At 46.2% G+C, this 27,821-nt stretch overlaps 1 protein-coding gene across 1 annotated transcript in view; it reads left to right on the forward strand.

Moving 5' to 3' along the window:
* CEMIP (cell migration inducing hyaluronidase 1) overlaps positions 1-27,821 on the forward strand; it is a 908,751-nt gene that overhangs the window by 610,973 nt on the left and 269,957 nt on the right. The window contains exons 6-9 of the mRNA XM_085644720.1: positions 3,674-3,853; positions 7,609-7,679; positions 9,986-10,081; positions 27,470-27,591. Coding sequence (XP_085500846.1) covers positions 3,674-3,853; positions 7,609-7,679; positions 9,986-10,081; positions 27,470-27,591 — 469 coding nt within the window. The remainder of the gene's footprint in view (positions 1-3,673; positions 3,854-7,608; positions 7,680-9,985; positions 10,082-27,469; positions 27,592-27,821) is intronic.

Below are 27,821 nucleotides of genomic sequence, written 5' to 3' on the forward strand. Positions count from 1 at the left end.
AAAGCAAAAAGACAGGGGAAACACCCCAAAAGATGCCAGGTCTAACACAGCCCATGACACTTTAATTATGTGGTGCTCGGTACATTTTTATTAAGACTAATGTCTTGATGGAAGTGCTTCAGCCAGGAGTGTCCCCATCAGAGCCGCTCCTCCCTTTCAATGAGGCACTCACTGACGTCCTGCTTGGGACTTCATCCAAGCCCAGCACAGGGACCCCTATGAACAGGACGATTGCCCGCCACCACCACCCAATCCAGGGGACCCAAACTTCCTCACCCAACACCGCACTCAGGAGAAGAGTTTGATGGTTCAAGCCTCCACATTCCACACAAATCCTGGCACATTCCCAACCGTCCCACCAGATCAGGAGTACAAGAGGCTGGACACTTTAGGCAAGAAAATGTTTTCTTCCACCAGCCTGGCATTGCGGTCAGTGAACACTGCATGCTTTTTGGGCTGCTATTCCCATGCTCTGTGGGATACGGTTGCCCGGGTGCTTCCAACGCTCCTGGAGGAGGCCCGAGCCATGCTCTCCCAGGCTGTTGCCAATGGAAGGGATGCACTGAAATTCACCATTTGATGTGGACTAGACACCACCGACTCACTAGGCAACAGTGGCCCTGCGACACCACGCCTGGTAGAGGACTACTGACTGTTCTGGGAATGTCCAGACAACAATCATGGACATGCCCTTGATGGCTCATGTCTCTTTGGAGACAGGACGGATTCAGCTCTGGAGTGTTTTGAGGACAGTAGGGCTACGGTCAGGTCCTTGGGCCTTTCAATGGCCCCTTGTCACCCACAATCCGCCTTTCGCTCCTTTTTGCGGCTAAGGAAGGAGCATGCAGCCGCATGCTTACCCTCGAAGCTACAGGGGCATGCAAGCTTACAAGCCTCTGAATGCTGTGGACACGGCTCCTACCACCCAGTGGATTGGATGACAAGTGACCGGGTCAGTCCACTAATCCCCAGCAAAGGCAGCCGTCAAACCTTCCTAGTCCACCCAGTTACCGTCATGGACGTCCAATGGGCGGCAGGAACCGCCATCACCCGCCCCGTGGCAGTCCATAACATAGGACAGGTGGGTTTTGCGATTGTCCGAAGAGGCTACTACCCCTCCCTCCATGCCACCTGCATATGATTGGCGGAACACCACCTATCTATTCTCCTGCAGGAAGTGAAGTCTCTTTTGGCCAGAGGAGCCATAGAGAGAGTGCCAACGCCAGAAGTGGGTCATGGCTGGTATTCTCGCAACCTTCTGGTACCCAGAAAGGATGGAGGCCTTCGTCCTATCCTAGATCTACGCTCTCTCAACTTCTTCCTCAAGAAGGAGAAGTTCAAAATGCTCACTCTAGCTCAGGTACTATCTGCCCTGGACCCAGGAGACTAGATGGTTGTATTGGACTTGCAGGACGCATATTTCCATATTCCCATCCTGCCTGCCCACAGGCATTACCTGCTGTTCACGGTGGACCAAAAGCACTTTCAGTTCGCCATCCTGCCTTTTTTCCTCACTAGCGCCCCTCGGGTGTTCTCGCGGTGGTTGCAGCACATCTACGGAGATCAAGTGTGCGAGTCTTTCCCTAGCTCGATGACTGGTTGTTGAAGGCGGCTCGTCCCAGGCTGTCCTCTCCTACCTCCAGACTACAGCGGATATCCTGCATACGCTTGGGTTCACTATCAACGTGCTAAAGTCACACCTGACTCCCTTTCAGATGCTCCCTTTCCTCAGAGCAGTTCTGGGCATGGTGAAGTTTTGGGCCTATCCTCCCGAACGGCGAGTCCAGGATATTCACTCTATGATACCGATGTTTCAGCCTCTATCCTGGATTTCAGTGAGACTGACTCTGAGGCTGCTGGGACTCATAGCCTCTGCATCCTGCTGGTGACCCATGCCTGTTGGCATATGCAGGCTCTACAGTAGGATCTGAAGTGCCAGTGAGTCCAGCACCAGGGAAATCTCTCCTACATGGTCCAGATCGCGGAGGGAACTGACAAAGATCGGTAGTGGTGATTAACAAATCACGATGGGGTCATCGGCAGACCCCTCCCCAGCCAGATCTCACAGTATTGACAGATGCATCATTCCTGGGATGGGGCGGCCATCTGGGAGAGGTGGAGAACAGAGGACTCTGATCTCCAGTGGAATACAGACTCCATATCAACATGTTGGAGCTCTGAGTGATCCGGTTGACATTAGAAGCCTTTTTTCACTCCATCCAAGGAAGGCTGATGCAGGTGTTCACAGACAAAACTACTGCCATGTGGTATTGCAATGAACAGGGTGATGTGGTGTCGTGGACCGTTTGTCAAGTGGCCCTGCATCTCTGGACATGGCTAGAACAGCGGGGTATATCCCTGGTGCTTCAACATCTAGCGGGTTCTCTGAACACCAGAGCGGACAAACTCAGCTGAAGATACCAAATGGATCATGAATGTCACCTCCATCTGGAGGTGGTGCAAGGAAACTCACTGTATCTACCTTTATGCATCTTTGACTTTTTTTCCCCCTTAGGATTGCATTGTGCATACAACTGCACAGGTTTGAACATATATTTACCTGTGAATATTTTTATCGAAAACTGCACTTACCTTGAAACGAAGTTCTTGAGTTTGAAATATATATAAAAAGAAGTGTTATTTTTGTAAATTGGTCTCGGAATTGTTCTTTGAGTGTGTGTCTCATTTATTGCCACTGTGAGTACAACAAATGCTTAGCACTACCCTCTGATAAGCCTAACTGCTCACCCACACTACCACAAAAGAGAGAGTTAATATTATCTACTTTTGTCTTTGTAAACCAATTGGGGATCCACTAAACTCTTTGCACAGTGTACTTCATTATAGTATACTTTATAAAGAGCCAGCTTCCTGCATTATGTTACTAATTAAGGGGAACAATTCTCCAGGTGAAGTGGCGCTAATGAGTGGATGTAATTCTCCAGACAAGGTCTAGTTAGGAAGCAAATGGACACAATAGCTCATGAGACGTCTTCTTAATCAGTGAACATGATACTGCAGGTGAGCGCTAAATGATGAAGAAACACAGTACTCCTGGTGAAATGTAAATGTATATAGCAAGTGTGCTGAGTGCTCCATGTGATTCATCACTATATATATTGTCCAGAAACCTATTTGAGGTCAGTTAATTAGTGGAGACATTTCTCTAGCTGAGATTGCAAAGTCCAGTGAATGCTGTTCTCCAAGATTGGGCAAGTGAATTAGTGCACACAATACTTCAGGGGAGATCTCACTATTGATTAAGATCACTACCACAGGTGAGGTGAAGTTTATTTGTGGGCACAGTAATCCAGGTGAGCTTTAGTTAACGAGTGGACACATGTTTTCTAGATGTGGTCGAGTAGTTGCAATACCCTTTGTATAGATTCACCTTATGTAATAAGGACACTGGCAGAAGGCAACAGACTCCTGGGCCTCAGAACAGGAAGTTCACTATTTCTAAAACAAACTCCTTGGAACTGACTTGATTTCTTTCTCTTAATTATGAACGTGTTATGTTAGCTTTGGATTAAGTGAAACAATTCCGGGAATAGTTTCTCAAGGGGTGGAATTGGCTTGCTAGAGTGTCACCTCCTGTGGTTATGATGTTCTTTAGCTCTGGTGTCCTAGTCACACCACTCCGCTAACCTCTGTTTCATTGTTTTCCCTTCAGATTTGATACCTTCAAATCCAAAGTTGAGAGTCTACGGCTGAGCTCTTACCTGAACCAAGTGCCAGATGGAATGATCCTGTCCATAGCCATTAATGACGAAGGCTCGAAAAATTTAGATGAGACAGCTAGGAAAGCCGTCACCAAACTAGGTGGCCAACGCTTCCAGCATCTTGGGTTCCGGTACGTGCCACAAATCTCCAAAAGCGGAACAAAAAGAACTCAGATATCAGTGAGAGTACAAAACTCAGTTAACCGACTCAATTATGTATATTTATATATGTCCCATAAAGCATCACTGTAAATGCCCTGTTCTTTAAATTGTTGTTCACAGCACACTTTTGACAGTGAATATAATGGTGGTAAATATATAGGGGAGCTCTGGAATAAAAGAGCTAAGATATGACATATCATGTCTCAGGGTAGCATAAACGGGAGGTCTCGGCCTATCCGATACAATGAATGACCATCATTTTTGTGCCGCCAAATTGATCAGAAACATTTTCAAGCACTCAGATTCCTGTCAGTCCAGGGATATGTAGAATAGATGCTCGCTTGAACAGAGCCAGTGTGCACTTCCTTCGGGACAGGTCTTCTGTGCACCTCGTCTCTGGTGGAAACTCCTATGGACCAGTTACACATGGTTTCCACTATACACTGCTGTGACATATGGGTTTCTTTCTACATCTTTCAACGCATGCCAACTGAAAAAAAATGACATTTCATTATGGTTAGTTAAAAATACCAATAGAACCAATAATCAACAATGACCAGTTTTAAGAGGCAACCGAAAGCATTTGGAAATTTCCATTAGAGTTTTGAAAATTCTATTGCCATATATCGCGGAAATAACATAGTGAAACATTCTACGGTCATACACAATATTTACCACTTTTATCAAAGTAAAACCTGAATATACTTATCATGAACTCTCTAGCTGCAATATCAACATCACTGCATTTCACGTAAAACAAGCATAGCAAACTCTTCAGCATGATATAACAAGTATTGTTTTACTTAGAACTAGAGTGACGAAATGGCATATTACTTTAACCTTCGGCATTTCGTTAAATTGTTTTGGATTCAGGCAACCATTCTCGTGAATCATAGTTCTTTTTACTGAAATACTTAGAACCACTAGCAATAAAATAAAACAACGGAGCAGTAGAAGGACAAATGTAGTGCACCGCTGTAGACAGCAGGCTAAAAGCAGAACATTTCAAATGTGGCTAAACCCATTTTCATTAAACGTAAATGAATCCCAGTCACTATAAGAGTGTATGTGCCTGCTGAGGCTGGTGGTTTGTCGTTTGTACCTAAACAGTAGTTGTTATCATCACCACTCTCTTTCTGACTGTTTGACTCTAAACTAGCATTAGTCTGTATTGAATATCCTGTTAGCTGGCGTACTGCTACACAAATGTCTACAAAAAAGGAACCATTAGAAACCACATCCTTTGGAGTTAATATGTTGAGCTGCAATTTTGATTGTACAATAATCTTTACATTATTATGACTATGTGAACTGTAATAATTGTATTCAAGGCACATCTTCAGTGACTAACTTGCTTCTTTTTGCTGTACCGAGGACCAGAGTTTGCTTTATGTTGAGTTTGTTCTGCATTTGGTAGGAATGCAATTAACCCTGCAATAAAGAATTAAATACAGATAATTCGATAGCAAAAGTGCATTTTTTATTGATAGGGTCCTCTCCTTTAGCCCTTTCTCCCATCACCAACATATGATACTCTCCATAGTAATCATGGAGTCTGCTTTTGGAATTATTACTGCTAGTGGTATTAACCACAGCAAGGTCGTGCTGCATTTATTTTCAGTCCACGAACTCTGACCCACGTATTTATCAACACATAAATAGCTCTTTTAGGTCTCTTCCCTCATTATTTTTAAGTACATTGCCTAAACTTCTGAGGCCTACAAGCCCCTGCATGGCATATTTATGTAATAAAAGAAGGTTGTCCGTCTTGTCTTGGGAAAAACCTGTCGGGTTTCCCTAACAACAGATTTCCCAACAAATCAGGGGATATGGGGTTCAAGTAAATACTTTTGGCAAATTTAATTCCAGGGCCCATATTTTGGAAGTTAGATTAGCACTGAATACACCCTGTGGTATAAATATAAATGCTCAACATGAGGGACTTCTTAACTATTCAAAAACATGAAGCTGATGACAGCTGCTGTCAGTGAGCCAAATTCCTATCTTACTGTATTAATCTTTAAATAGATTAACAGGAATGGTGGCTGCTAATTTGAGAAACCGTGTAGTGTAATTTTCACTACAAGCACATCCTGAATATATGTCTTCAGATTATCCTGAGGAGCAAAAACTTACCATGGGCCAATTACCCAGGAAAGGTATCCTTAGTGGAAGAGGATGTCTCACACACATAATAGTGCCATGCTTCATCATAAGAGTCCTCTCCCCACCTCGATGGGACAGTGCCAGTGATGCGGACTCAACCTCCTTGAAGACTGTAATGGAAGGAAGGAGTTCTTGGATAACTCTTACTGGACCACACCAACATAAAAAGGGTTTCCAGATGAAAAAGTAAAAATGCCTTAGCGTGCCATGGACAATATCTTTAATCAACTGGACACTAGGTATGATTAAAAACTAAAGTGAATGTGTCGTGGAGATCAATGACTCACAGCCAAATATCTGTCTGCCAACATGTTTCTGCCCGACTAAATTAGCCTAAACGGTCTGAGGTATTTGTCAGAGCATGTGGATCCCTAATGTGAGTGAAAATGATTATGTTCCTACATAAAACGAAACATACTTGAGTAGGAGAGAATATTATCAAGGTCTTGCTGCATTTATTTTCAGTCCACGAACTCTGACCCACGTATTTATCAACACATAAATAGCTCTTTTAGGTCTCTTCCCTCATTGTTTTTAAGTATGTTGCCTAAACTTCTGAAGCCTAAAAGCCCCTGCATGGCATATTTATGTAATAAAAGAAGGTCGTCGGTCTTGTCTTGGGAAAAACCTGTCTGGTTTCCCTAACAACAAATCGCTCAACAAATCAGGGGATATAATGTTCAAGTGAATACTTTTGGCAAATTTAATTCCAGAGCCCATATTTTGTTTATAAGTTAAATTAGCCCTGAATACACCCATGCTCAACAAAAGGGACTTCTTAACTGTTCAAAAACACGAAGGTGATGACAGCTGCTGTCAGTGAGCCAAATTCCTATCTTACTGTATTAATCTTTAAATATCCCACATAAGACTGGGAAATTTCAATGGATGCATCATCCCTAAATTTAGTAAAGTCGCCTAGATTGACAGTAACTCCCATTCTGTCAAATTTCTAAAACACTGATTATTTTTTGGCAAAGGTATAGACGGCTGACATAGTATATTTAGTGCTGAACCATGCCTGTGACCTTATGCAAAGTATGTAGTCACGAAGAACTACATTCTATCTATGCATGTATAAATAGGCATACAAATACACTGAAATTCTTTGTTGGCAGAAAGTCATAACAAAGTATTGAATGAAGTCCAACTCCTCGTCAAAATTGCAACTGCCGGCCACTTCTCTCCTGTTTGTGCCAATTTATGCTGGCATTCATTCAACACACTGTGCTATTAATGGAGACCGAAGCCTCTGCTGCCTTGAGGACAGTGGAGCGTGCACACACATCCTGCTGTGATATTCACTCACCCCCAGGAGGGATGATCCTCTGTATTTGGAGATCAGCCATTACTCTTCCACACGACGCTGTATGACGTGCATTATTCAGTAGGGACGTCCCTATTGTCTCCACTCAAGGTTTCTTAGCATGTTTTTAACTTGGGCAGTAGTAGAATTATGCTAACAACTACAAAATCTATGAATTGGTATCTTAAATGAGTTTCTTGACAGAAGGAATGCCTGGCCAGAACTAACAGACTGTTTCACCTTGTGCTTCAGACACCCCTGGAGTTTAATCGCAGTGAAAGGAGACCCGTCCTCATCCATCGAAGACCACGTGGAATATAATGGTAATTCACGGCAAAGAGGGGGTCCCTTCTCTCACAGTCTCCATCTCTTTTTGTCATAGTCTGGTCTCCATTGAATATTTTGAACACATGTTGAGCATGACTGGGTCTGATGTGTTTTACTGTCTGCTTGACGTGCTGATCATCGTTTGAGTGGAGGTGTGTGAAATTTATATAATTTGCTTTTGTGTAATTACAAGAAATTTCTAGAAAACTATGCAACCTTCCATGTAATTACACAAATCGCAAATCCATCGCTTAGCGCTATATTTTAGTGCAAAATGTGCCCTTGTGCCAGGTTTTGCCACAAGAAATTATATTGTGGTTAAAAAACATAGCACGAAAAACACAATTGCGGCTTACAACAGCCAAGCACACTCTGGTTGTCTGGTTGCTCCTCTGCACCCACGCTATAAGTTTGCCAAGAAGGGCAGCACAGTTAGGCGATGTGGGGTAGTGGTGTAATTGCACATAACAAGTATAACATGAAATTCCTGAAATTCAGTGACTATCGCCAGGGTGGTTTAAATTTTTGTTGTGTCTAAATTTGACCTCTCCAGGATTTTTATTAGCCCCCCCTCCCCCCGAAATTTGGCTCTAGTTGCACCTCTGGTAGCCACACAACCTTCCCCATGCATGTATCAGGTTTTAGTTAATCGTTCAGCCCCTCTTCCCTTGGTCTTTTAGTTGAAGTTGAGGCTCTCGCGGTGTGATGGCTGCAGTCTGCAATGCCACAAATGTACGAGTTCCAGTCTGGTGTCCTCTCCGTGGGCGTTTTAGTCACAGATTGGGCTCCCTTGGGTTTGTTAGTCTCTATCTGGGCTCCAATGGGAAAAATAGTTTGAGCATGTGTCACTTACAGTCCAAGCTCCCCTGGGTCTGTTAACTATAGTAGGAGCAGCCCCTGGGTATGTTAATTACAGCACCTCTCCAAGGTTGTATTGATACATACAGTCGTCCTAGTGGGTGACGTTACGCTGGCATGTATTAATTTCCTGTTCCATTTTTTTAATACTGCCTGACCACTCGTGGGTATGTTAGTTACATTTTGACTTAGTAGTGGATGACATTACAGCCTAAGCTCTTCCAGGGTGTTTTGATTGCCTGTATGTTTCTTTGATATAGATTAACTCCATTTGGATGTATTAGTTACATACTGACGTCTTAGTGGGTGATATTGCAGCCTTAGCTCCTCTAGGGTGTATTATTTGCTTGTTTGTGTCTTTAGTTCAGTATGATCTTCCCTGTGTGTTACTTACATACTTACTTCCTAGTGGGCAATATTGCAGCCTAAGTTGCTCGAGGGTGTATTAATTACCCCTTTGTGTCTTTAATGGTGCTTCACCTTGCCCAGGGAGTAAAGTGGGATGAAAAAACTGGGGGGTCTCTCAAAGCGGCATGGCCGATATAGTTAAGGGCGTGGCTTAAAATGCGTGAACTAAAAATCTGTTCTTACCATAGTGTGCCGCCAGACTGGCATTTTGCTGCTTCTGTGATTGAATCCATATATATAATACAATAAGTAAGATTACCTACAACAAGCCTGTACTATTGGCTTTGCCAATGGTTGTTAGTTGCATAAGATACATAAGCAACAACTATGGCTTTGTTGTATATAATATTGATAATACTTCCATTCTGAAATGATGATTCTGTGATTGAACTATACCGAGTCTCTTTGAAGTTACCTCAAAGGCATTAAAGAGTAGTACTGCTGCAGAGTTAAGATTTTATTTTTCACCCCGAGGGTGAGGGCAAAAATGGTGGGCCCGATAGAGACCCGTTTCGGCACCTGCTTTTTAAAACTGCCGGTGCTAAGCACCGGCAAGCCCCGGCCCACTTAAAGCCCTGAACTTGCCTGGATGTTTTATTTTCATACTGACTTCCTAGTGGGTGATATCTCAGCCTAAGCTGCTCCGTGATGTATTACTTGTGGGGTTGTGTCTTTAATATAGCCGGACTTCCCCGGGGTTGTGTTAGTTACACACTGGCGTCCTACTGGGTGATAATACAGCCTATGCTCCCCCAGGTGCATCATATGCTTGTTTGCATCTTTAATACAGTCTGACCTCCCCTACGTGTACTAGTTAAAGTCTGCCCCTTCGGTGTTTGTACTTACCCATAGATATGGGTTCACCTAGGTGTGTAAGTGGCACCCTGAGGGTACCAGCTAGTTCTGGCAGGTGTATGTCATCATCTCTAAGATTCACCCCTGCAACATTCCTCTGCTGCTTGCATCTTGTAGGTGATCTGACACTGACCATGTCTTGGATTCTCTGTTGACGTCATTATCATTGTTTCATGAACAGGTTTTAAAGGCTCTGCTGTTGCCAACGTTTTCAAACTCTTCCAGGCTGAGAACGGGGAGCACTTCAACGTGTCATCGGTCAGTGAGTGGATTGAAGGTGAGAAACGTGTTCTTGTGTCACACGCTTAGCGAGTCCCTGATTTTGTCAGTTTTCACCCAGGCTTCATGGACTGGCAACATGGACAAAGAAGGTTAGGTGACATGTAAGCAACACATAATAATGTTGAGTGCAGAATCTCACTATTTAGAGAGCCTGTTTGCTCATGAGAAGTGCCAGTACTGTTCCTTTAAATGAATTGCAGGAGTGCTGAGAAGTGCAGGTACTCTCCCTTTCAAATGAAAGAAGTGGAGCCACTCATACCAGGCAGTACCTATCTATTTACAGCACTGGTGTGAGGAAGTAAATACAGCAAAGCCCAGACTCCACAAGATGACTAGTGAGGGCGCAGTTGGGAGGGGCAAGAGATTGATGAGTGTGATAAAGGGATGGAGAGTGGAACTGGTCAGGGGATTTTGAGTTAGGGACATTGGCAGAGGGGATAAAATCAGGGGGCGGGGAAAACTGGACAACAGCTGACAAGTAGTTCAAACCCAGCCGAGTGCAGAATTTGCAGAGCATGCAAAGTTTAAAACCTGTGCAAAAACCTAGTTGTAGCATGGTGACAGGGAACGTTAACAACCATTCTTAAACGAAGGTGACAGGCCTTTGGTGTATTAGCAGCATTTACATACAATTGGGAAAATTCGAGACAGCGCAAGGAATGCTGGGAAAGGCATTGTTGATTTATTGGTAGGATCAATCAATCAATCAATCACATAATTTGTAAAGCGCACTACATACCCGTGAGGGTTTCAAGGCGCTGGGGGGAGGTGCTGCTGCTGTTGGTCGAAGAGCCAGGTCTTGAGTTGCCTCCTGAAGGTCAGCAGGTCATCGGTCTGTCGCAGGTGGAGGGGGAGGGTGTTCCAGGTCCTGGCCGCGTGATGGGAGAACGATCTGCCTCAGGAAATAGTTGGGATCGTGGCCAGGGCGTGGTCGGCGGAGCGGAGTTTCCTGTTGGGTACGTAGAAGGAGAGTCGACTGTTGAGATAGGCTGGGCCGGTGTTGTGGAGTGCCTTGTGTGCGTGGATCAGGAGCTTGAAGGAGATTCTTTTGTCGACGGAGAGCCAGTGCAGGTTCCTCAGGTGGGGGGTGATGTGGTCGCTGCGCGGGACGTCAAGGATCAGGCATGCAGAGGCATTCTGGATTCTCTGAAGTCTGCTGATGAGCTTGGACGAGGCTCCGGCGTAGAGGGTGTTTCCGTAGTCGAGTCTGCTGCTGACTAGGGCCTGGGTGACTGTTTTCCTCGTGTTTGTCGGGATCCATCTGTAGATCTTGCGGAGCATACGGAGGGTGTTGAAACAGGTGGAGGAGACTGCGTTGACGTGTTTGGTCATGGAGAGTTTCGAGTCGAGGATGACTCCCAGGTTGCGTGTGTGGTCGGTGGGGGCCGGGGGGGACCCCAGTGACGTGGGCCACCAAGAGTCGTCCCATGCGGAGGGTTTGGACCCGAGGATGAGCACTACCCTGCCTCCTGGCGGCTCCATCCTGGGGCAATCTTAAGGTTTTTAAAGGAGCTCGATCCCCCTTACTATCCCAAAATAAACTCTAAGGTAAACGTCTCCTTCGCTTAAGACAGACACTGTAGTCACTGATGACTACACTGCCGTTTGGCGGCACTGCCTTGGGGCAATCAGCCACAAGACAGGTAGGCCCTTAGTATAACCAAAAGCGAAGAGGGAGAAGGCTATATCACCGCACCTGACAAGTGAATAGTGTCGTTCAGTGTAAACTAGAATAGTGCAAGGAACCAAGGAACACTTCCCTCTGAGCTCCTTAAATCAGGTAGGCCCTTAGTCTCTGTCGGGAAATACTCTCACATTGAGTCATTTGCTTGCAAAATTAGAGGTGAGGTTTCATGGCATTAGCTGAGGGGATTTCATGTTTTTTATATTTCATTAAGTTTACATAACATAGGTACATCATTTACAGTAAGGGCTCTCCACCCATAGCGAGGAGTACAGGAACAGAGGTGTTCTCAGGCCCCATTGAGTCCTGTAATACTCACACAGTGGACAGTGCTGCAGCACGTGGACCGCGCTAGATCACAAGCCCTTTGGTGGGAGACTAATGGAGCCAGAGTCAAAACTGAGAGCAAAGTGAAAAAGGAGGAAGACGCAAGGTGTAACAACGTGAATCATAAATAGTCAACTATACCTGGTCAAGAGAGACGTGTTGCATTACGCACATCTTATATATTGTGTCATATATTGTGTAGGTTATGACCTATTGACAAAGAGGTATGTTGTTCCACAGGTTGCCAGGCTAGGCTCCCAGCACTTCAAAAGGTGGTGCCTCATGCAAGGGTGAGCGGTCTATCTGCTCTGAGTCTACTGGTGACCCATCGTCCATCCCCTCTCACAGTCTTAGTTGCCCGTCCCTCCCCAAGAGGGGTAGATCTACCACACTAAGAGCCTAGGCCTTGCCCAAGCATCAGGGTGCAGCCCTCTGTCAGCTTCCCGCTGTAGCACCTGTCCCTCACTACGGAGCTCTGCCACCCCACTCTGTTGTCTTGGTCCCATTGGCATCTTCCAGGCCAGGGGTCTCTAACCTTTTCTGTAATAAGAGCTACTTATGTTCAATGAAAATCATCTTGAGCTACTAATCTCACTAGTGCTTTAATAGTGACCACTTAACACAAGATTGAATTAGTGGCCAACATATGCAAGCTTACCAGCAGTGATCCCCTCAGCGCATCAGACATGGTAGTAGGCAGCAATGTAAAAAAATGTTTTGTCTATGTGTAATGAGGAATTAACTCAACCAAGCAAAACCTTCTAATTTAGTAGGCAGGGCTGTGCACTGGAGAGCTGCTTAAAGGTAGCAGGAGAGCTACCAGTAGCTCACGAGCTACTTGTTGCAGAAGCCTGTTCCAGGCCATTGCCAGCTATCGCCTACTAGTATCAGTGCTAAGTCTATGAATCTGGATGTGACAGTGCTAGTTTTAGGGTGGGGGAAGCTACCCAGTAAGTATATCTCAGGTGCAGTGGTCAATGAGCACTCCGTTGCTATCCGTATTACCTCCATTACTGTGTGCCAGTATGTAGCAAGATTTGGGCATTTCCATACCAAGTGGATGAAGTCAGCGGGGTCCTTTCCTCATCTGGGGCAGCTCACTTGTGCTTGTGGGTTCATTAAGTTTACTCTCTTGGGTGTGAGGTACGCCCTGTGTAAGTAGTAGTACTATATGAGTTTAAAGCATGTATTGCGTGATGTCTTTGGGGTGGTGTAATATATTGATCCAGTCTTGTTACTGATAGGGTTTCCCAGATCTAGTTCCCAGCACCTGTGAAGTGACAGGAGGTCCACCTGTCCCAGTAGTGCCCTCTATAGGAACGGGGTGGTGCAGTGCCTCCCCGATATCTCACAGAGACACTACAGTCCCTTATGGGTCATGGGTTTGGCTGGGCTAGCGCGCCATCACTGTCTCAGCACTGCTGTGAGCACCCCATGTAGTAGAAAATGTCTCCCTGGGTTTGCATAGCTGTCACGCAGCCCATCAAAGTCTGACAGCATGCCGTTTTTGTAGCGGTCGCCCACTTTGGTGAGGTCAAGTTCTAGCCAGTCTCTGACACCGTGCCCGTTGCCCTCATGAGGGAGGGCCAATAAAGTCAACGGGGATAACTCCCTAGCATAAGGCACTCATGTGTTCCTGCGTTGGAGTGCCCAGCTCCAGACATAGTGCCGTGTCGCCGCAAGGATTTCCTTCTTCCCTGGCCGAGGCAGGCTACTGGGCACCAACAGGAGGTGCGCTAGTGTTCTCTCTGGTGGGGCCCCTGGGTTATCGCTCCTGGTGTCTTCTCAGTAATGCTTCCACCAGCATGTAGCCCACTGTAGTTGAGCTGGCAGATAATATATTTCAAGCTCAGGCAGAGCTAGGCCTCCTTCCACTTCAGGAAGACAGGGTTTTGCCAGTGCTATCCTTCTCCTGCTCGTACCCAGTATGATTTGCGTAACCAGCACATCAATTTCTCAGAAGACCTTCCTAGGAATAAATATGAGTAGGGCAATGAAAAACCACAGAAGTCTGGGGAGAACAAACGTCCTAATGAGGGATATCTTGCCCACCACACACAAGGGAAGTGTGAGCCGAAATCTGGCAATGCTACCAATACAGCCAGGATGTTCCCATCCAGCAGTTGCTCTGGCAGGTGATAAATGCGGCCTTCAAGATATTTGAGCTTTGTGGAGGCCCATCCCAGTGTGCCCCGGAGGGCTCCCTTCCTCCGCAGGGACCAACTGGAAAGCGCAGGATTTGTCTTGGATGACCCGCAAGCTGGAGAGGGTCCTGTATTGCTCTAGCGCATTAAATGTCCCCGCGTGGCCTCTGGAGCTCCCCACATATACAGCAGCATGTCAGCCGCATACAGTGACAGTGTTCCATTAATGTAGAGCCCCTGATTATGGGCCCCTCGACCCGCCAGGGCCTCCTTAGCTCAAAAGAGCTGCAGGATTAGGTCTCTGTCCCTGCAATTCAACAGTCATTCAAAAATTGTGCGCGGGGGTCCCCAGGTGGTGGTGGGAAACCTAGGATGCGGTGCGCACATTCGAGAAGAACTGAGCCAGTTCTCAAGGAAGAGTTCTACGCTGCGGCATTCAGCCCGTTCAGGAACACCCAAAAACCTAACATCTCCACATCTTCTGCTGTGTCTCGTAGTTGCTGCATGTCCCTTGTTGGTTGTAATTGCATTTGTATAGCGCTTACTACCCCTGGCGAGGTGTCTAAGCAATTTTCAGCGAGCAGCATTCTACTCCGGAACCCAAAAAGGATTAGTGGTGAATTAATATATGGATATATGAAACTAATTTGAGCGGTGGACATGGGAGTTTGTTATTTGGATTGAAAAAAGATAGTAAAGGGGTAGAAGAGGGAAGGGTTTGCATTTATATAGCGCTTGCTACCTCTGATGAGGAGTCGAAGCACATTTCAGCAGGTAGTTCGCTACTCTGAATCTAAACAGGATAAGTGTGGAATTAGTTTAGGGAAATATTCAATTAATTTGAGCGGTGGACATGTGAGTCTGTTAGTTGGATTGAAAAGGATAGTGGAGGGATAGAATAGGGAGGGAGATCATAGCTGTAGGAGGGGGTTTGGGATCAGTAAAGGGGAGGTGGAGCGGGAAGAGTCAAAGGGAAGGATTTAGAAAAGCTTGTTTGGGAGATCTGAATAGTAAAAGAGGTTTGAGATGATGCAAGGAGGGGTAGAGAAGGTAAGAGTCTAGAAAGGGTTATTTTGGGGATCACAGTAGTAAAATGGGGTTTGTGATGAGTCACAGAGGGTCGAGGTAATGGATACATTGAGAGAGATATAGGGTGAGAAATAGGGTAGTACATTGGAGAGAGTAGTAGAATGAGGTTTGGGATGAGTCAGAGAGTGGAGGTAAAGGACATATTGAGAGAGGCATAGGATGAGATATAGGGTAGTGCATTGGAGATGCTGAATTAAAAGTAAAGTAATAAATATAAAGATACATAAGTACATGGAAGGTAAATATGTATAAGGAAGGTAATATATGCTGTTGCAGCTGGCCTTGCATCTCATTCACCGAGGGCTGCAGTATCGATATTGCTGATTCACTGTCCTCTACCCAGTCCGACAGCTTCTTGTAGTTGGCTCGAAGGAGGGCCAGTTCCACTGCGACAGTGTCAAACTTTATTTCCAGTGTGATTTTATTGTCCTGTAGCTCAAATTGGGTTGGATGCTTCTCCAGGGTCATTTCCTAGCGACCGGGTCAGGGAAGCACCCTCATTCACCCTCGTCGGCGCTGGATGCCATCCTCCCTGACTTAGGCTTCACCATCTTACGGGCAGGCCAGCAAAGTCCTGTAAGATGCAATGCGCAGGGTGTGGGACACCCTCCCCTGAGTGCCAGCCACAGTGTGGGCGTGAATGGCCCTGTGCCAGTTCCCACCCAACCTAGCTGGAGTCTCCTTGTCCTGATACACATTGTGTTCCGCAGTGGGGGGAGTGGGGGAGCTGCTGCCCCCGCATCATTCTCAAACCGTGCTCCAGCCGCCTCGTGCAGTTCTGGTGTGTCGTACCTGGAGGTCATCAACGTCAGTGACCAGTTCAGTGTCCTTGGTCAAGCCCTCTGAACAATCGTGAGGTGAGGGCCAGGGGGAGAGCGGTCCGGTCCAACCAAAAGTACAGGCCACGGACACACCCAGCAGGGAGCAGCCTCATGGCACCAGTGCCTCCGATTATGCTCCTCGATCTGCTCTGCGTGGCTGGGGTGCGGATGTTAAGTGACCTCCAGCATGCCTGTTTAGCATCACTGATCAATTTTTCGGCTCCTGTCACCACCTCTTCCACAGCAAGGTTGCTGTTGACTGTGTCGCCGCCTCGGGATGTAGCCCGCACTGCTCGCACTGGGGATCACCAGAGTGCGGGCCCATGTGGGTCTTCAGTCCAGCTTCTCCTAGCCATGTTTCTCAGGCCAATGATGAGGTCTCAGGAGCCGGCGGGTGCAGGATAATGCAGGATGCTGTGTAGGCCACTCACAGGGCTCCATGATCCGTGCCCATCTAGGTCACCATCTTGGCCATGCCCCCTCCAGAGGTAAAAGGGAATATGAATCATGCTTTCGTATGATCACATCAAATTGTTATGTATCCAGTGCTGACATCCTAAGCACCATTTTTGGATTAATTGGTGAATGGAACACGCTAGGTACAAGGTGAACATTGAATCTGAAAGAATGGCTGCACCAAGAATGTTAGTGATACAAAGGGCCCGTTTTATATGCCAGGAGCATAAAACAGACAGCAGAGAATTCGACTACCTCTCTGAGATAAATTGTGAATTAACCAAGCGATTGAGTATCCAACTTTTCGAGACTCCTTAATATCATAAAAGTGAACAGCAGACTTAGACCAACAGATGGCACAAGCTGAAGTCCCAAAACAGCCAGTGAAGTTGATCCTGACATGCTATGATACATTTATAAGGAAATGTAAAAAACAACTGTCTCTAAGGCACAGCATAAAGATCGGTTAAACTGGATGGAGGCGTGGCAGCCATGACGGAGCCAGCTATGACAGCAGCCCAGCTCGTACGTGCCTTATGATTGGTGATAGTCCAGAATAAAAGTGCCTGGAAACATCCAGAGGCAAATGGAGTTACTTCACTGCCCTCTTGGTCATGACACAGGAGACCTTGATACATAAAGCTTTATTTGCTGCTGGCAACACATGCATTACCTTGTGGAAATCCAAGAGGCTGCTAGACATGCATCGGTGGGAAAAATGTAGGTAGCATCAGTATATCTTCGGACACAATGGACACCAGAGCTGTTGCCAATATCAGGAGGCAGAAAGGTTGATGACGGTGTAAGACAATTTTTACCCTGAAGCCTACACAGATAAACAACTCTCCTCGATTAATATAGTTTATTTAGCCATATCCAGCAAGTGATGGTCAGGCTCTATGTCCAATCTCTAGTGTGGACAACCTCTACCTGTGCATGGCCTTCGGGTTAGTCCCAGGACCTGGCCTGCAGACTGGCCCTACACCCAACTCTCCATCTCACACCACCCACACCTGCTGCCTTCCACCCCTGCCATGCATGGGCTTCGACTATGCATCGTGTGACTTGGCTGCAGGTCCTGTGCCCAATTTACCATATGATCAATCCCCCTCCCTGCTCCCCCATGTCCCTTGCTCACTTTGCCACTGGATTCAAGCAAGCCTGGCTGAAGACGGCTGAAATGCCAGAAACCGGTCCTAGGAAGCTTGTTTCCGGTCCAGGGAAGACATGGCTTGGCAGTTCGGGCTGGACTGTTCCCATGAGGCACAGGGTCAGACTGATTTGCATATGGCCATGTCTGAACTGGGGTGGCAGAGTGGGCTAAAGAACGGTGATGGATTAAACCCAGATCAGTTGACTGGGGGTGAGTGCTTGCAATGTTCAACACTCCGTCCATCATTTCCTTTGGTTTTGCTTTGTTCGCCATAAGTTGGCAGGGTATGCTCAGACGTGAGTCCCTTGCTCACTTTGCCACTGGATTCAAGCAAGCCTGGCTGAAGACGGCTGAAATGCCAGAAACCGGTCCTAGGAAGCTTGTTTCCGGTCCAGGGAAGACATGGCTTGGCAGTTCGGGCTGGACTGTTCCCATGAGGCACAGGGTCAGACTGATTTGCATATGGCCATGTCTGAACTGGGGTGGCAGAGTGGGCTAAAGAACGGTGATGGATTAAATCCAGATCAGTTGACTGGGGGTGAGTGCTTGCAATGTTCAACACTCCGTCCATCATTTCCTTTGGTTTTGCTTTGTTCGCCATAAGTTGGCAGGGTATGCTCAGACGTGAGTCCCTTGCTCACTTTGCCACTGGATTCAAGCAAGCCTGGCTGAAGACGGCTGAAATGCCAGAAACCGGTCCTAGGAAGCTTGTTTCCGGTCCAGGGAAGACATGGCTTGGCAGTTCGGGCTGGACTGTTCCCATGAGGCACAGGGTCAGACTGATTTGCATATGGCCATGTCTGAACTGGGGTGGCAGAGTGGGCTAAAGAACGGTGATGGATTAAACCCAGATCAGTTGACTGGGGGTGAGTGCTTGCAATGTTCAACACTCCGTCCATCATTTCCTTTGGTTTTCCCCAGTCCATGCACAGCATCTCCTGCAACCACCCTCATAGCGCACGGCCCTGGGGCCATGTCCTGCATCCTGCTCACCTGTACCCAACGACCGCTTCTAATACAGTCATGTGCAGTGGGGATTGGCAAGTCAGGCTCAGCGCCTTCCCCCTCTCCACCCACCCAACCAGCTGCAGTGGCGCAACGAGAACAACACTTGAGAGGGCCCCCTGAAAAGTACATGGAGAGGCCCCTCCACGCTCCAGACTCCATCAGGAGCACTCAGGCTAGGGGTCCTTGCACCTTGCCAAAGGGGGCTACCTAGAGCTCAAGGACCCCTCACACTACAGGGGCTGGGAGGGCTATTGTTATGCTACTGACCAGCTGCCCATGGACTGTGCCTGTGTGCTGCAGGCTCTAGGGGGCAGAGAAGCTGGCTGTAGATCAGTTGTGGCAAACTCTGTCTGCAGGGCCTGACGTACGGCCACATACGTTAAGCTTTTGTCAGATTCACACATCTGCAGCAAGAAAATGTTAAGTTTTTAAAGTGTAGAACTGTCTGAAGATTTTTCGATCCACAGACCAGGTTTGGGATCATGATCATGCACAAAATATCTGCTTGCTAAATCCATAAGTCGAAACCCACAATAAAAATTGACGCATTAGTGCTTTTGAAAGCAGTATTTGTCGCTTTGGCAACCCTCTACATCCTCTCTGAGATTAGGGAATGGGCAGTGTAGATAGCTGGCTCTCTAAATAGTGCACTAAAATGAAGTACACTGTGTAGATAATCCAGGAAGTCCCCAATTGGTTTACAGAGGCAATAGTAAATAATACTAATGCTCTATTTGTGGTAGGGTGGGCGAGCAGGTGGGCTTATCAGAGGCTAGTGCTAAGCATTTGTTGTACTCACAGAAGCAATAAATGAGACACATGCTCAAAGAATAACTCGAGACCAATTTGCAAAATTAACACATATTTTTATATATAATTTCAGACTACGAAGTTTGTTCAAAGGTAAATACTTAATTTCTTATAAATTAAAGTTCATAAAATAGTTCACAGTTGTGTGCAATTATACACAATGGATTCCTATGGAAGGAAAAAACTGAAATGCACAGAAAATGGCACAGACGGTTCTAGGGGTTTACCTTCTGGATTCAGAGTGGCAACCCACCAAAGTTCAAAAGGCCACCAGCAGTTTGTCTGGAGCGTCCCAGATTTGACCGGGAGCGGGGTGCTGCAAGCTTTGGAAGCTGATGAGCTACAAAGAAGGGGTCCACCTAGAAAACAGGCAGCAAAGGGGGACTTGTAGGCAAGTTTGAGAGCTCCCAAATGGCAGTTCAGGTCGCAAGGGATTCTGGAGCACAGGAGGAAAGCCGGTTTGTTGGTACCCAGGGCGGGTGGGCTTGGCCCAGAGTAGGTTTGTCAGCTGGGCTCTATGCGCAAAGATGGTCTTCGTGGTCAGGGGAAAGCAGCATGCAGGGACAATTTCAGGACTGCTGGGCCACTCATGGAGTAGGTCTCAGGAGTCTTAATGTCCATCGATGGGTGCTTGCTTACTGGGCAGTTGGAGTCTGGATTGGACTCTGTCAGTCAGTGTTGGTTGCAGGGCATTCGGTACCCCGGGGACTGGTACGGCACGGCTCCGGTCCGTCCGGGTGTCTTCACACTCAATACTCAATTTAGGGGTGTTAAGGGGAGTACCAGGTAGTAGTAGTAGCCAATAGGGTACTTACCTTAGGGTGACTACCCTCTATATGATCACTTCCTGTCGGAAGTGGGCATAAACTTGACCCTAATAGGCTAAGTCTCTCTAACACAAGATGGAGGATTACGAAAAGTGGGTTCCACATCAGCTGCCCCACCTTAGAGGTGGTGCAGGCTAGGTGTGTGCCTACTTCCTAATCTAACTAAGATTCCCACCTGTCCTCCCACCAAAATGTGGGGTCAGGACAGGGGTGGGGTGGGGGGGTTGGCATTTTCTAACATCTGGTTCACATTGCAAAGTCGGCATGGCCTTTAAAGCTTCTCGCTCTGGAAGGCAGTTCCTGCTGGGACACAGTGTGAACACTTCTGCTCAGAGCAGGCTTTGTTCCTGGTCTCTGAGAACAAAGGCTCTCATCCCCGGAGGCCAGAAACATGTCTAGTGATGGGAGGCTGGCTGAGTCCAGTCGGCAACCACACTAATAGTAGGTTTTCAGGGGCCACCGCTAAGGTGCCCTCTGTATGCATTCGTTAATACGTCCGACACTGGCATCAGTGCGGGTTTATTAAGATGAGATGTTTGGTACCAGACATCTTGGGGTGCAGTTAAATCATCATGGAGTAGCGGACTTCCTAATGATGAGTGTCCAGCCCATGTACTCTGGATAGCTTCCCTGTTCACTTACAATGTCTAATAATAGACATAGGCATTGCAGGGGCATATCTGCTCATTCAGATATGTCAACACATGGGATATAGTACATCCTGCCTTCGGGCTGTAAGGCCTGCTATGGGGTGGCTGACCTATATCTCATGTAGGGTTTCTAGGCATAACACACAGAGCTGTGTGCCATGTCTACTCTTTGGTTTTGTCTACACCAAAACATGCTCTTGGTGAGGGGTCCCTAGGGTGGCACAATTTGTGCTGCTGCCCTAGTGGACCCTCGTCAGTCCCAATGCCCTAGGTACCAGGCGTACCATTCACGAGGGACTTACAAGGGGGCTGAAATCGTGCCAATTGTGGAACAACCGTACCTTTTTGGGAAAGAGCTCTGGCACTTGGGACCTGGGTAACAGGGACACTGTGCACTTTCAATCAAAATCACATCAGGTATCAAGCAAAAAGTGGTGTTGACCATGTCAAAAGGGGGCCTTTCCTACACGCTCCCTGCCTGTTTCTACTCCCTGACACTTCACTCAGGACCCAAGTTTTTTCAGTACACAGTGCCTGCCATCCTGTAATGAATGTCGCAACAAATATTTCTAGCTTCAACCAGCCTGATCATCCACGTTCTGATCATACAGGTTTGCAGACACAGAGAGGAACCTGTATTGAACAAAGTTGAGTACAGGCTCCATTGTCTGTTCAGATTAATTTATTGTCCAAATGTAGATCTGCAAATTTTCCATTGATCGTGATCCTTACAACATTCGCAAAACACCTTTGAAGATGTGCAGTTCATTTAAACCCCATCAGGACCTGGAGGGAAGGAGAGTGTACCCATACCTGAAGAGAAAGGAAGGCTGTGTTGATGTTAGCGTGTGCAAGAGAAGAGCAGAATGGTATCAGTCCCTATAAAGAGAAAGAGTGCTTGTCAGCCCCTACAGGAGGCAAAGATAAGTCTTTGTCTATCTTTTCACTGAGGGAGTTAAAGTCTGTGGGAGGGGTAGAGCGTGTTAGTGATTTTAGGAGAAGATGCAAAGAAGGAGTGTAACTCCCTGCTGGTCTAAAAGGACCTGGTATTATTCTCAGCAGGTAACACATTGTGTGGTGCCAGTTCCTGACAGAAATTAAACGAGAGGGGTGTCAACCCACTCTGTCCCCAAACGAGGGTCCCAGGCTAGAACATGTCCGAAAACCATGGTGGAAGGGGCTGGTCTGGTATTAACGTTGCTGCAGTCATTTCTGCAATGTTTTGAATATATCCGGAGATATATAGAGGGCTATCCAGCTCCAACATGGTTTCCACCGAACTTTACCACAAGTATGCCCAGAAACCAAAGCCTGCTGGAGATATAGTTAATCATTGCTGGAAACTTTGCAGTTTTACCAGCACACCCCCATGCAATGCAACATGTGACCCAATTGCCTACTGCCGGTTTTGTCAAAAACATTTTTCATTCTGGGACTTCTACTTTTCCTAACATAGTGTGGCTTATAATTATTTTATGACACAGGGCTGTTGGATATAGAGTAGGCTGATGATTGAATGCATGTGTCCCAGTGGCAAATTGATTTTTAGCTGCTATATAATACAGCATACCATCAAGAGTAATAGAAAGGAGCAATGACTGGATACCATATCAATTACAACTGAGCTACTCCTTGAAATATTTCAAGAAATACACCATTCTGCTAAAACATTCACTCAAGGCCTGATTCATAGTTTGGTGGATAGAGTACTCCACCATTAATGTGGCAGAGTACCCTGTGAGCTAAACCGAACATTTGCTCGCATTATTTAGAGTTAGGTTGGCTGTCGTGTTTTTGCCAGTGGTGCCACTGCCGACTCGGCTGGTGCAATCCTTCCACAGATGCCCCATGGAACTGAGGGCATTCAGTGAGTACATCAGACTGCCCGCCCTCTTTAGAGTGGCTGGTCTGAAGTCAGCAGTGGCCAACACAAACTAACAGTGGTGAGGTGGTTGGAGGAGGTGTGGGGGGCAAGGAGGTGCGTAGGAGGGGAAACGAGGTGGAGACAAAAATAATAAAAAAATATCACTTACCTGAAGCTGCCGGCCGCCTCGCTCCTCAGTGTTCTGCTTCTTTCTGGTCCAAGCAGACCCTGAGACAGCATCAGAGACTCCCAGTACAATCCCCGTGCTGCTCTCATGCTATTACCAAGCATGAGAGCAGCCACTGGGATTGGCCCGAGCGGGTAGATTTAACGCTCTCTCAGGCACAGGGAGTCTGTGCTGTTTCTCCAACCCGACTGTGCAATAAAGCTAGTTTGGAGAAACCTAACTGGGCATGCCTAAGATGGCTAGCAAAAAAGACATGAGCACTTAGAAGTGCACATGCAACTTCATTCCTCCTCCCTCCCATTTCCCAGCTCCGCCCCTCCCTACACACGCTGGCTCAGCCAGCAGCTGAAAGATTAAACCATGATAAAATATTGTTTTATTTTTCAGCTGCTGGCTCTGAACCATTGCGGAGGAGCCACCACTGCCCGAAGTACTTTTTATCTGTTTGTGCCAGCCAAGGAAAGCCTGGCGCTACAAAACAGAAAAAAAGAAAAATGAATGACACACCCTCATAGAAAACTCCAAGGGCGTCAGGGACACTAGTATTTTGTTTTGCGCAAGCAAACTCCTGTTTGTGTTTGAAAACAAAAATGTGCTCTAAAAGCCAGCATGAATCATGGCAGCTGGTCACCAATCTTTCAGTGGTCCAGACGAGTGGCCATGGTGATGGCTCCTTCAAAGGCTCAGAGATCTCCCCAAGGCTGCTAGAGATCTTAAAATATTGTGGGTACTCCTACGCCAGGGTGGTGGAGGTAACATCCTCCACCACCCTGGCAGGAAGCAAGCTGCCCATCAAACTCTAAATGAAACCCTATTGGTCAGTAGTGGAAATGGACTCATGTAGGGTTTGTCATACCTCCTGAGTGGGAATCCCACAGGGTCATAGTATCCACGTAGATTTGTAAATTAGAAATCATATTACTTGGACATCTAGAAACCGGAGGTAGCTCGGTGATGGGGGGGGTGTAATTTGGGTTACTAAAGGAAATTTGAATCCTGTCAGTTAAACGAAAAACAGTTGATTCTATGGGTTGCCGTCACTATAAGATCTAGGGGGCATATTAACAAGCGGCAGCGATAAATATCGCTGGCCGCTCCTAGCAAGAAAAATGTTATTGCTGGCTATCGCAGGAAATTATCGCCATGCTAGCGTTGTATTAACAACGCATAGCGCAATGGCGATAATTTCCCAGCAAAAGCAATGTTTTCCATGGAACATCGCTGGTTTTCCAACGATGTTCCATGGAAAACGGCAATAACCTTGCTGATACGACCCTGTGGTCGTATCAGCATAATCCACCCCAATGGTAAGTATAGCTAAGTCTGCATTTTAGCAGACGTTAGTTTTTGGAGAAAACTGCTGTGTGCTGTAAAAGGGTGCTAACATGCGCTAATGCATGTTATCACCCTCTTGTAAATAGGGCGATATTTTTATCTCCGCTTTTTGGCTTTAAAAGCCAAAAAGGCGGAGATATGGCCCTTATATATATTCCCCTTGGTCTTTCACCTCTTAGAAGCAGGATTAGCTCAGAGGAGCTCATTCTTTGGCTTTCATTGCAGCTCTGTACCATGGCTCAATAAAGCTCGCCAAACAGTTTATCATTCTTATTCTCGATTTCCATTCACCTCCATTCTATAGTCACTGTGTTGTTCTAGTGAGTCTGAATTAGACTTGATACTAATTATTTCTTATTTCCTTGTATTTGGAAATACTATTTTTACAGCTATTGTACTGGGAATTGTTTATAAGTTTGATAGCGAAAATCCTTGAAGTCACACAAATGAACTGGAAGATTTACGGAGAAATGTTTTGCTTATCTCAGCTCACTGGTCTCAACGAGCTAACTTTTTCCATATGACTTCACCCTTGAAGGAAGGAACTGATTACTTATGAGAACAGAAGGGAGATTTTTCAACGAACTGGAAAATAAAGTGTTCGAAGCACAAATTCACAGAAGATGATAAGGAGGAGTGTGGTGACCATGAGGTGCACACCGCACCGTGTCTCACTAGTCGTAGGAAATCCCAAAAAACCAGGACATGCGATGCAGACATTGCCTCCGATCCCACTGTCCATTGGCCCAACAGTGCAGAGTCCCTGGCCATCTGCCAGGAGGAAACGTCAGAGGGAACTCCAAGAATCATGGATGAGGAGAAAAGAACATAGGCAGCTAGAGACCAGAACATGCGAACAAGAAGTTAACAAGCTTTATGTCAAGACGGCTCAGACTTGTTGTTAGGTTCATGAAGCATTTGAGCATGGAGAGGGAAATGTGTTTATGTTATGTGTGCTCAACAGGCTGGTGCCACTGAAATGCTGGTAAGACGTGGGCAGGTGCAGCCTTACAGGCATTGGGAAAGGCCAGTGGAAATGTGCCCACATCTACTGGATTTTAGAGGCAGGGGCCTGTTGTGTGTTCCGTTTGTGGGGTTATAAATGTATTGTGCAAACTCTGAAGACCTCTAAAACGTGCAGAGCTAACCATAACCACTTAGACCCCGTGGAGGCAATGCGCTTGGGAGTCTGTCCTATTCCCATATGCATCAGTAGCTTCAACTGATGAATAAAAAGCAGAATCCAAGTGCAATTGTGGCACGAGCCTGTTTACAAGTTCAAAACAACAGTCATGCAACATTTGTTGTGCCATGTTACATGACATTACTTATGCTATGAGCTGCTATATCATAGTTTGCAGCATGCTATGTTGCGTTATTTTTAGTTCCTGAGTGTACACATCTATTATAGATTGTGCATACTTCTTCCAGCTAGTGGTCCCCAGCGTGACTATAAAGACTCGTCCCTTTTGCACCGATACCCACAATACAATGAGGGACACTTCCCTTATATTTTACTTTTGCCAAAATGGACTCTGGCACAAGCTCAGTTTGTTCAGAAGGAAAACAGACAATGGCTTTCCATCCAGGCTTGCATGGTAGAAAGTGTTTTTGCTCCATTAGAAACTGACAACCATTTCAGGAAGCCATTACCTTGAAAAAAAAAAGTTATAAGGGAGTGTGCATTATGTCGTATGAGAATGATGTCAGGTTCATTTGGACTGCAACTGCAGCTTGCCTGCAGACTGCAACCCCCTTGTTGGAATGGATTTAGGCACAGTGACCACAGTTTTTTATGGCCTCCTCATCTCCAAGCTAGCTTCTGAAACCAGATTTTATCTTCATTAACTTTAGGTAATTGTTGTCATCTTGAGAGGTTCTCCTGTTCCACTTTGCTGATATATTAGCTATCTGCGATCAAAGCTTTTGACAAGCTCTTCATGGGGCTTCTACAAAAGTTCTTCTCAGACCACCCTACCGAGATAAGCCAGAGAGTCTGAAGTAGTGGAGGGGTCTGAAGACCCCCTTTCTAAAGATCCTACAGCTCCATGAGTCCCTCAGAGCCGGTCCTATTTCAGCTTTAGATACAAGCTAGAGGATCACTGACAGAATGTCAGAAACAAAATTGTCGTGTGGACAGAATATTGAGTCAAAAATATCGAGGACCAAAATATTGAGAAGGTCAGTGCAAATAGGTAAGTATAGATTTACGATTCTTAACTCTACATCTACATACCTTGAAGATATATATATATATATATATATATATATATATATATCATCAAGGTACATATATGTGGAGCTATATATAGTAAAACTCTTACCTATTGAAACTTACCTTTACGATATTTTTGTCCTCGATGTTCTTGACACAATATTTTGTCTCATGATATTTTTGTTTTTGATATTGTGTCTGAACACCAAGATAGATTGTCTCAGGCGTCATTCTCCATTTGACCTTAATGATGTCACTGGGTTGACCTCTTGCTTCCCTGTTGGCCTCTCAAGGGTCTCCTATTGGCTTCGAGTGGCTAGGGCAAGGACCAGATATGATCATTAGAGCAACTAAGCCGTCTGAAAGTCATGTTTACTTCCTGGTTCTACTTTCGTGACATCTAAAATTAAGAATACTGAAGGCTAGTCCCATGGATACAATAGATGAAACCAGGAGCGGCAAATGCTACCCCTCACTGCCTTTAAATTACTTTCATGGTCAAGGTATAGAAACTTTCTGTCTGCCTTGCACCATATGGCCTGGGACCCTTTGGCTCTTGGAACTGGAACCATGTGACCTTTCAGCCGTCTCTCCACCTCTCCTCCTGTATAAGACCAAGCTCACAGAAACAACGTAAAGGCCAGGAAAGCTGATTATACAAAATTACACACAGAGACTTATGTGAAACAACATATTAAGCTGCATGTTCAAAGACGAAACACTTATGTGCCAGCATAAAAGATACGGCTATCCTAAAAGAAAAAACTGTTTGAAAATAAAAATGTCCTCTTCTTTAATTTTATTTTTTTGCAGATGTTGAGTGGACTGATTGGTTCGACAGCTATGAAAGAAACAGAATCAGCACATGGGAAAAACTGTCAGAACTCAGGGCTGCTCATCCAGGCAAAATCTGCGCTCGGCCAGCCGACATACAGGTACTGATTGGAGCAGGCGTCTGATAGGCTGAGATATGTCCATGGTTTCTGCGTTGGGTGTTTTTCAGTGGTGCTATGTTGAAGCAAGTGGCATGGATGTGATAGCCAAAAGTAGGGCATGTATAGGTAAGATCTGCTTTTTAAACTTGATCTCTAATCAGCCCCTTCCCACTCCTCCGTCCCCCCCCCCTCCCTATCAAGTGTCATTATTCTGAAAGAACATCGCCACA

The sequence above is a fragment of the Triturus cristatus genome, chromosome 3_1 (assembly GCF_964204655.1).
Source record: "Triturus cristatus chromosome 3_1, aTriCri1.1, whole genome shotgun sequence".
NCBI classification, from domain to species: domain Eukaryota; kingdom Metazoa; phylum Chordata; class Amphibia; order Caudata; family Salamandridae; genus Triturus; species Triturus cristatus.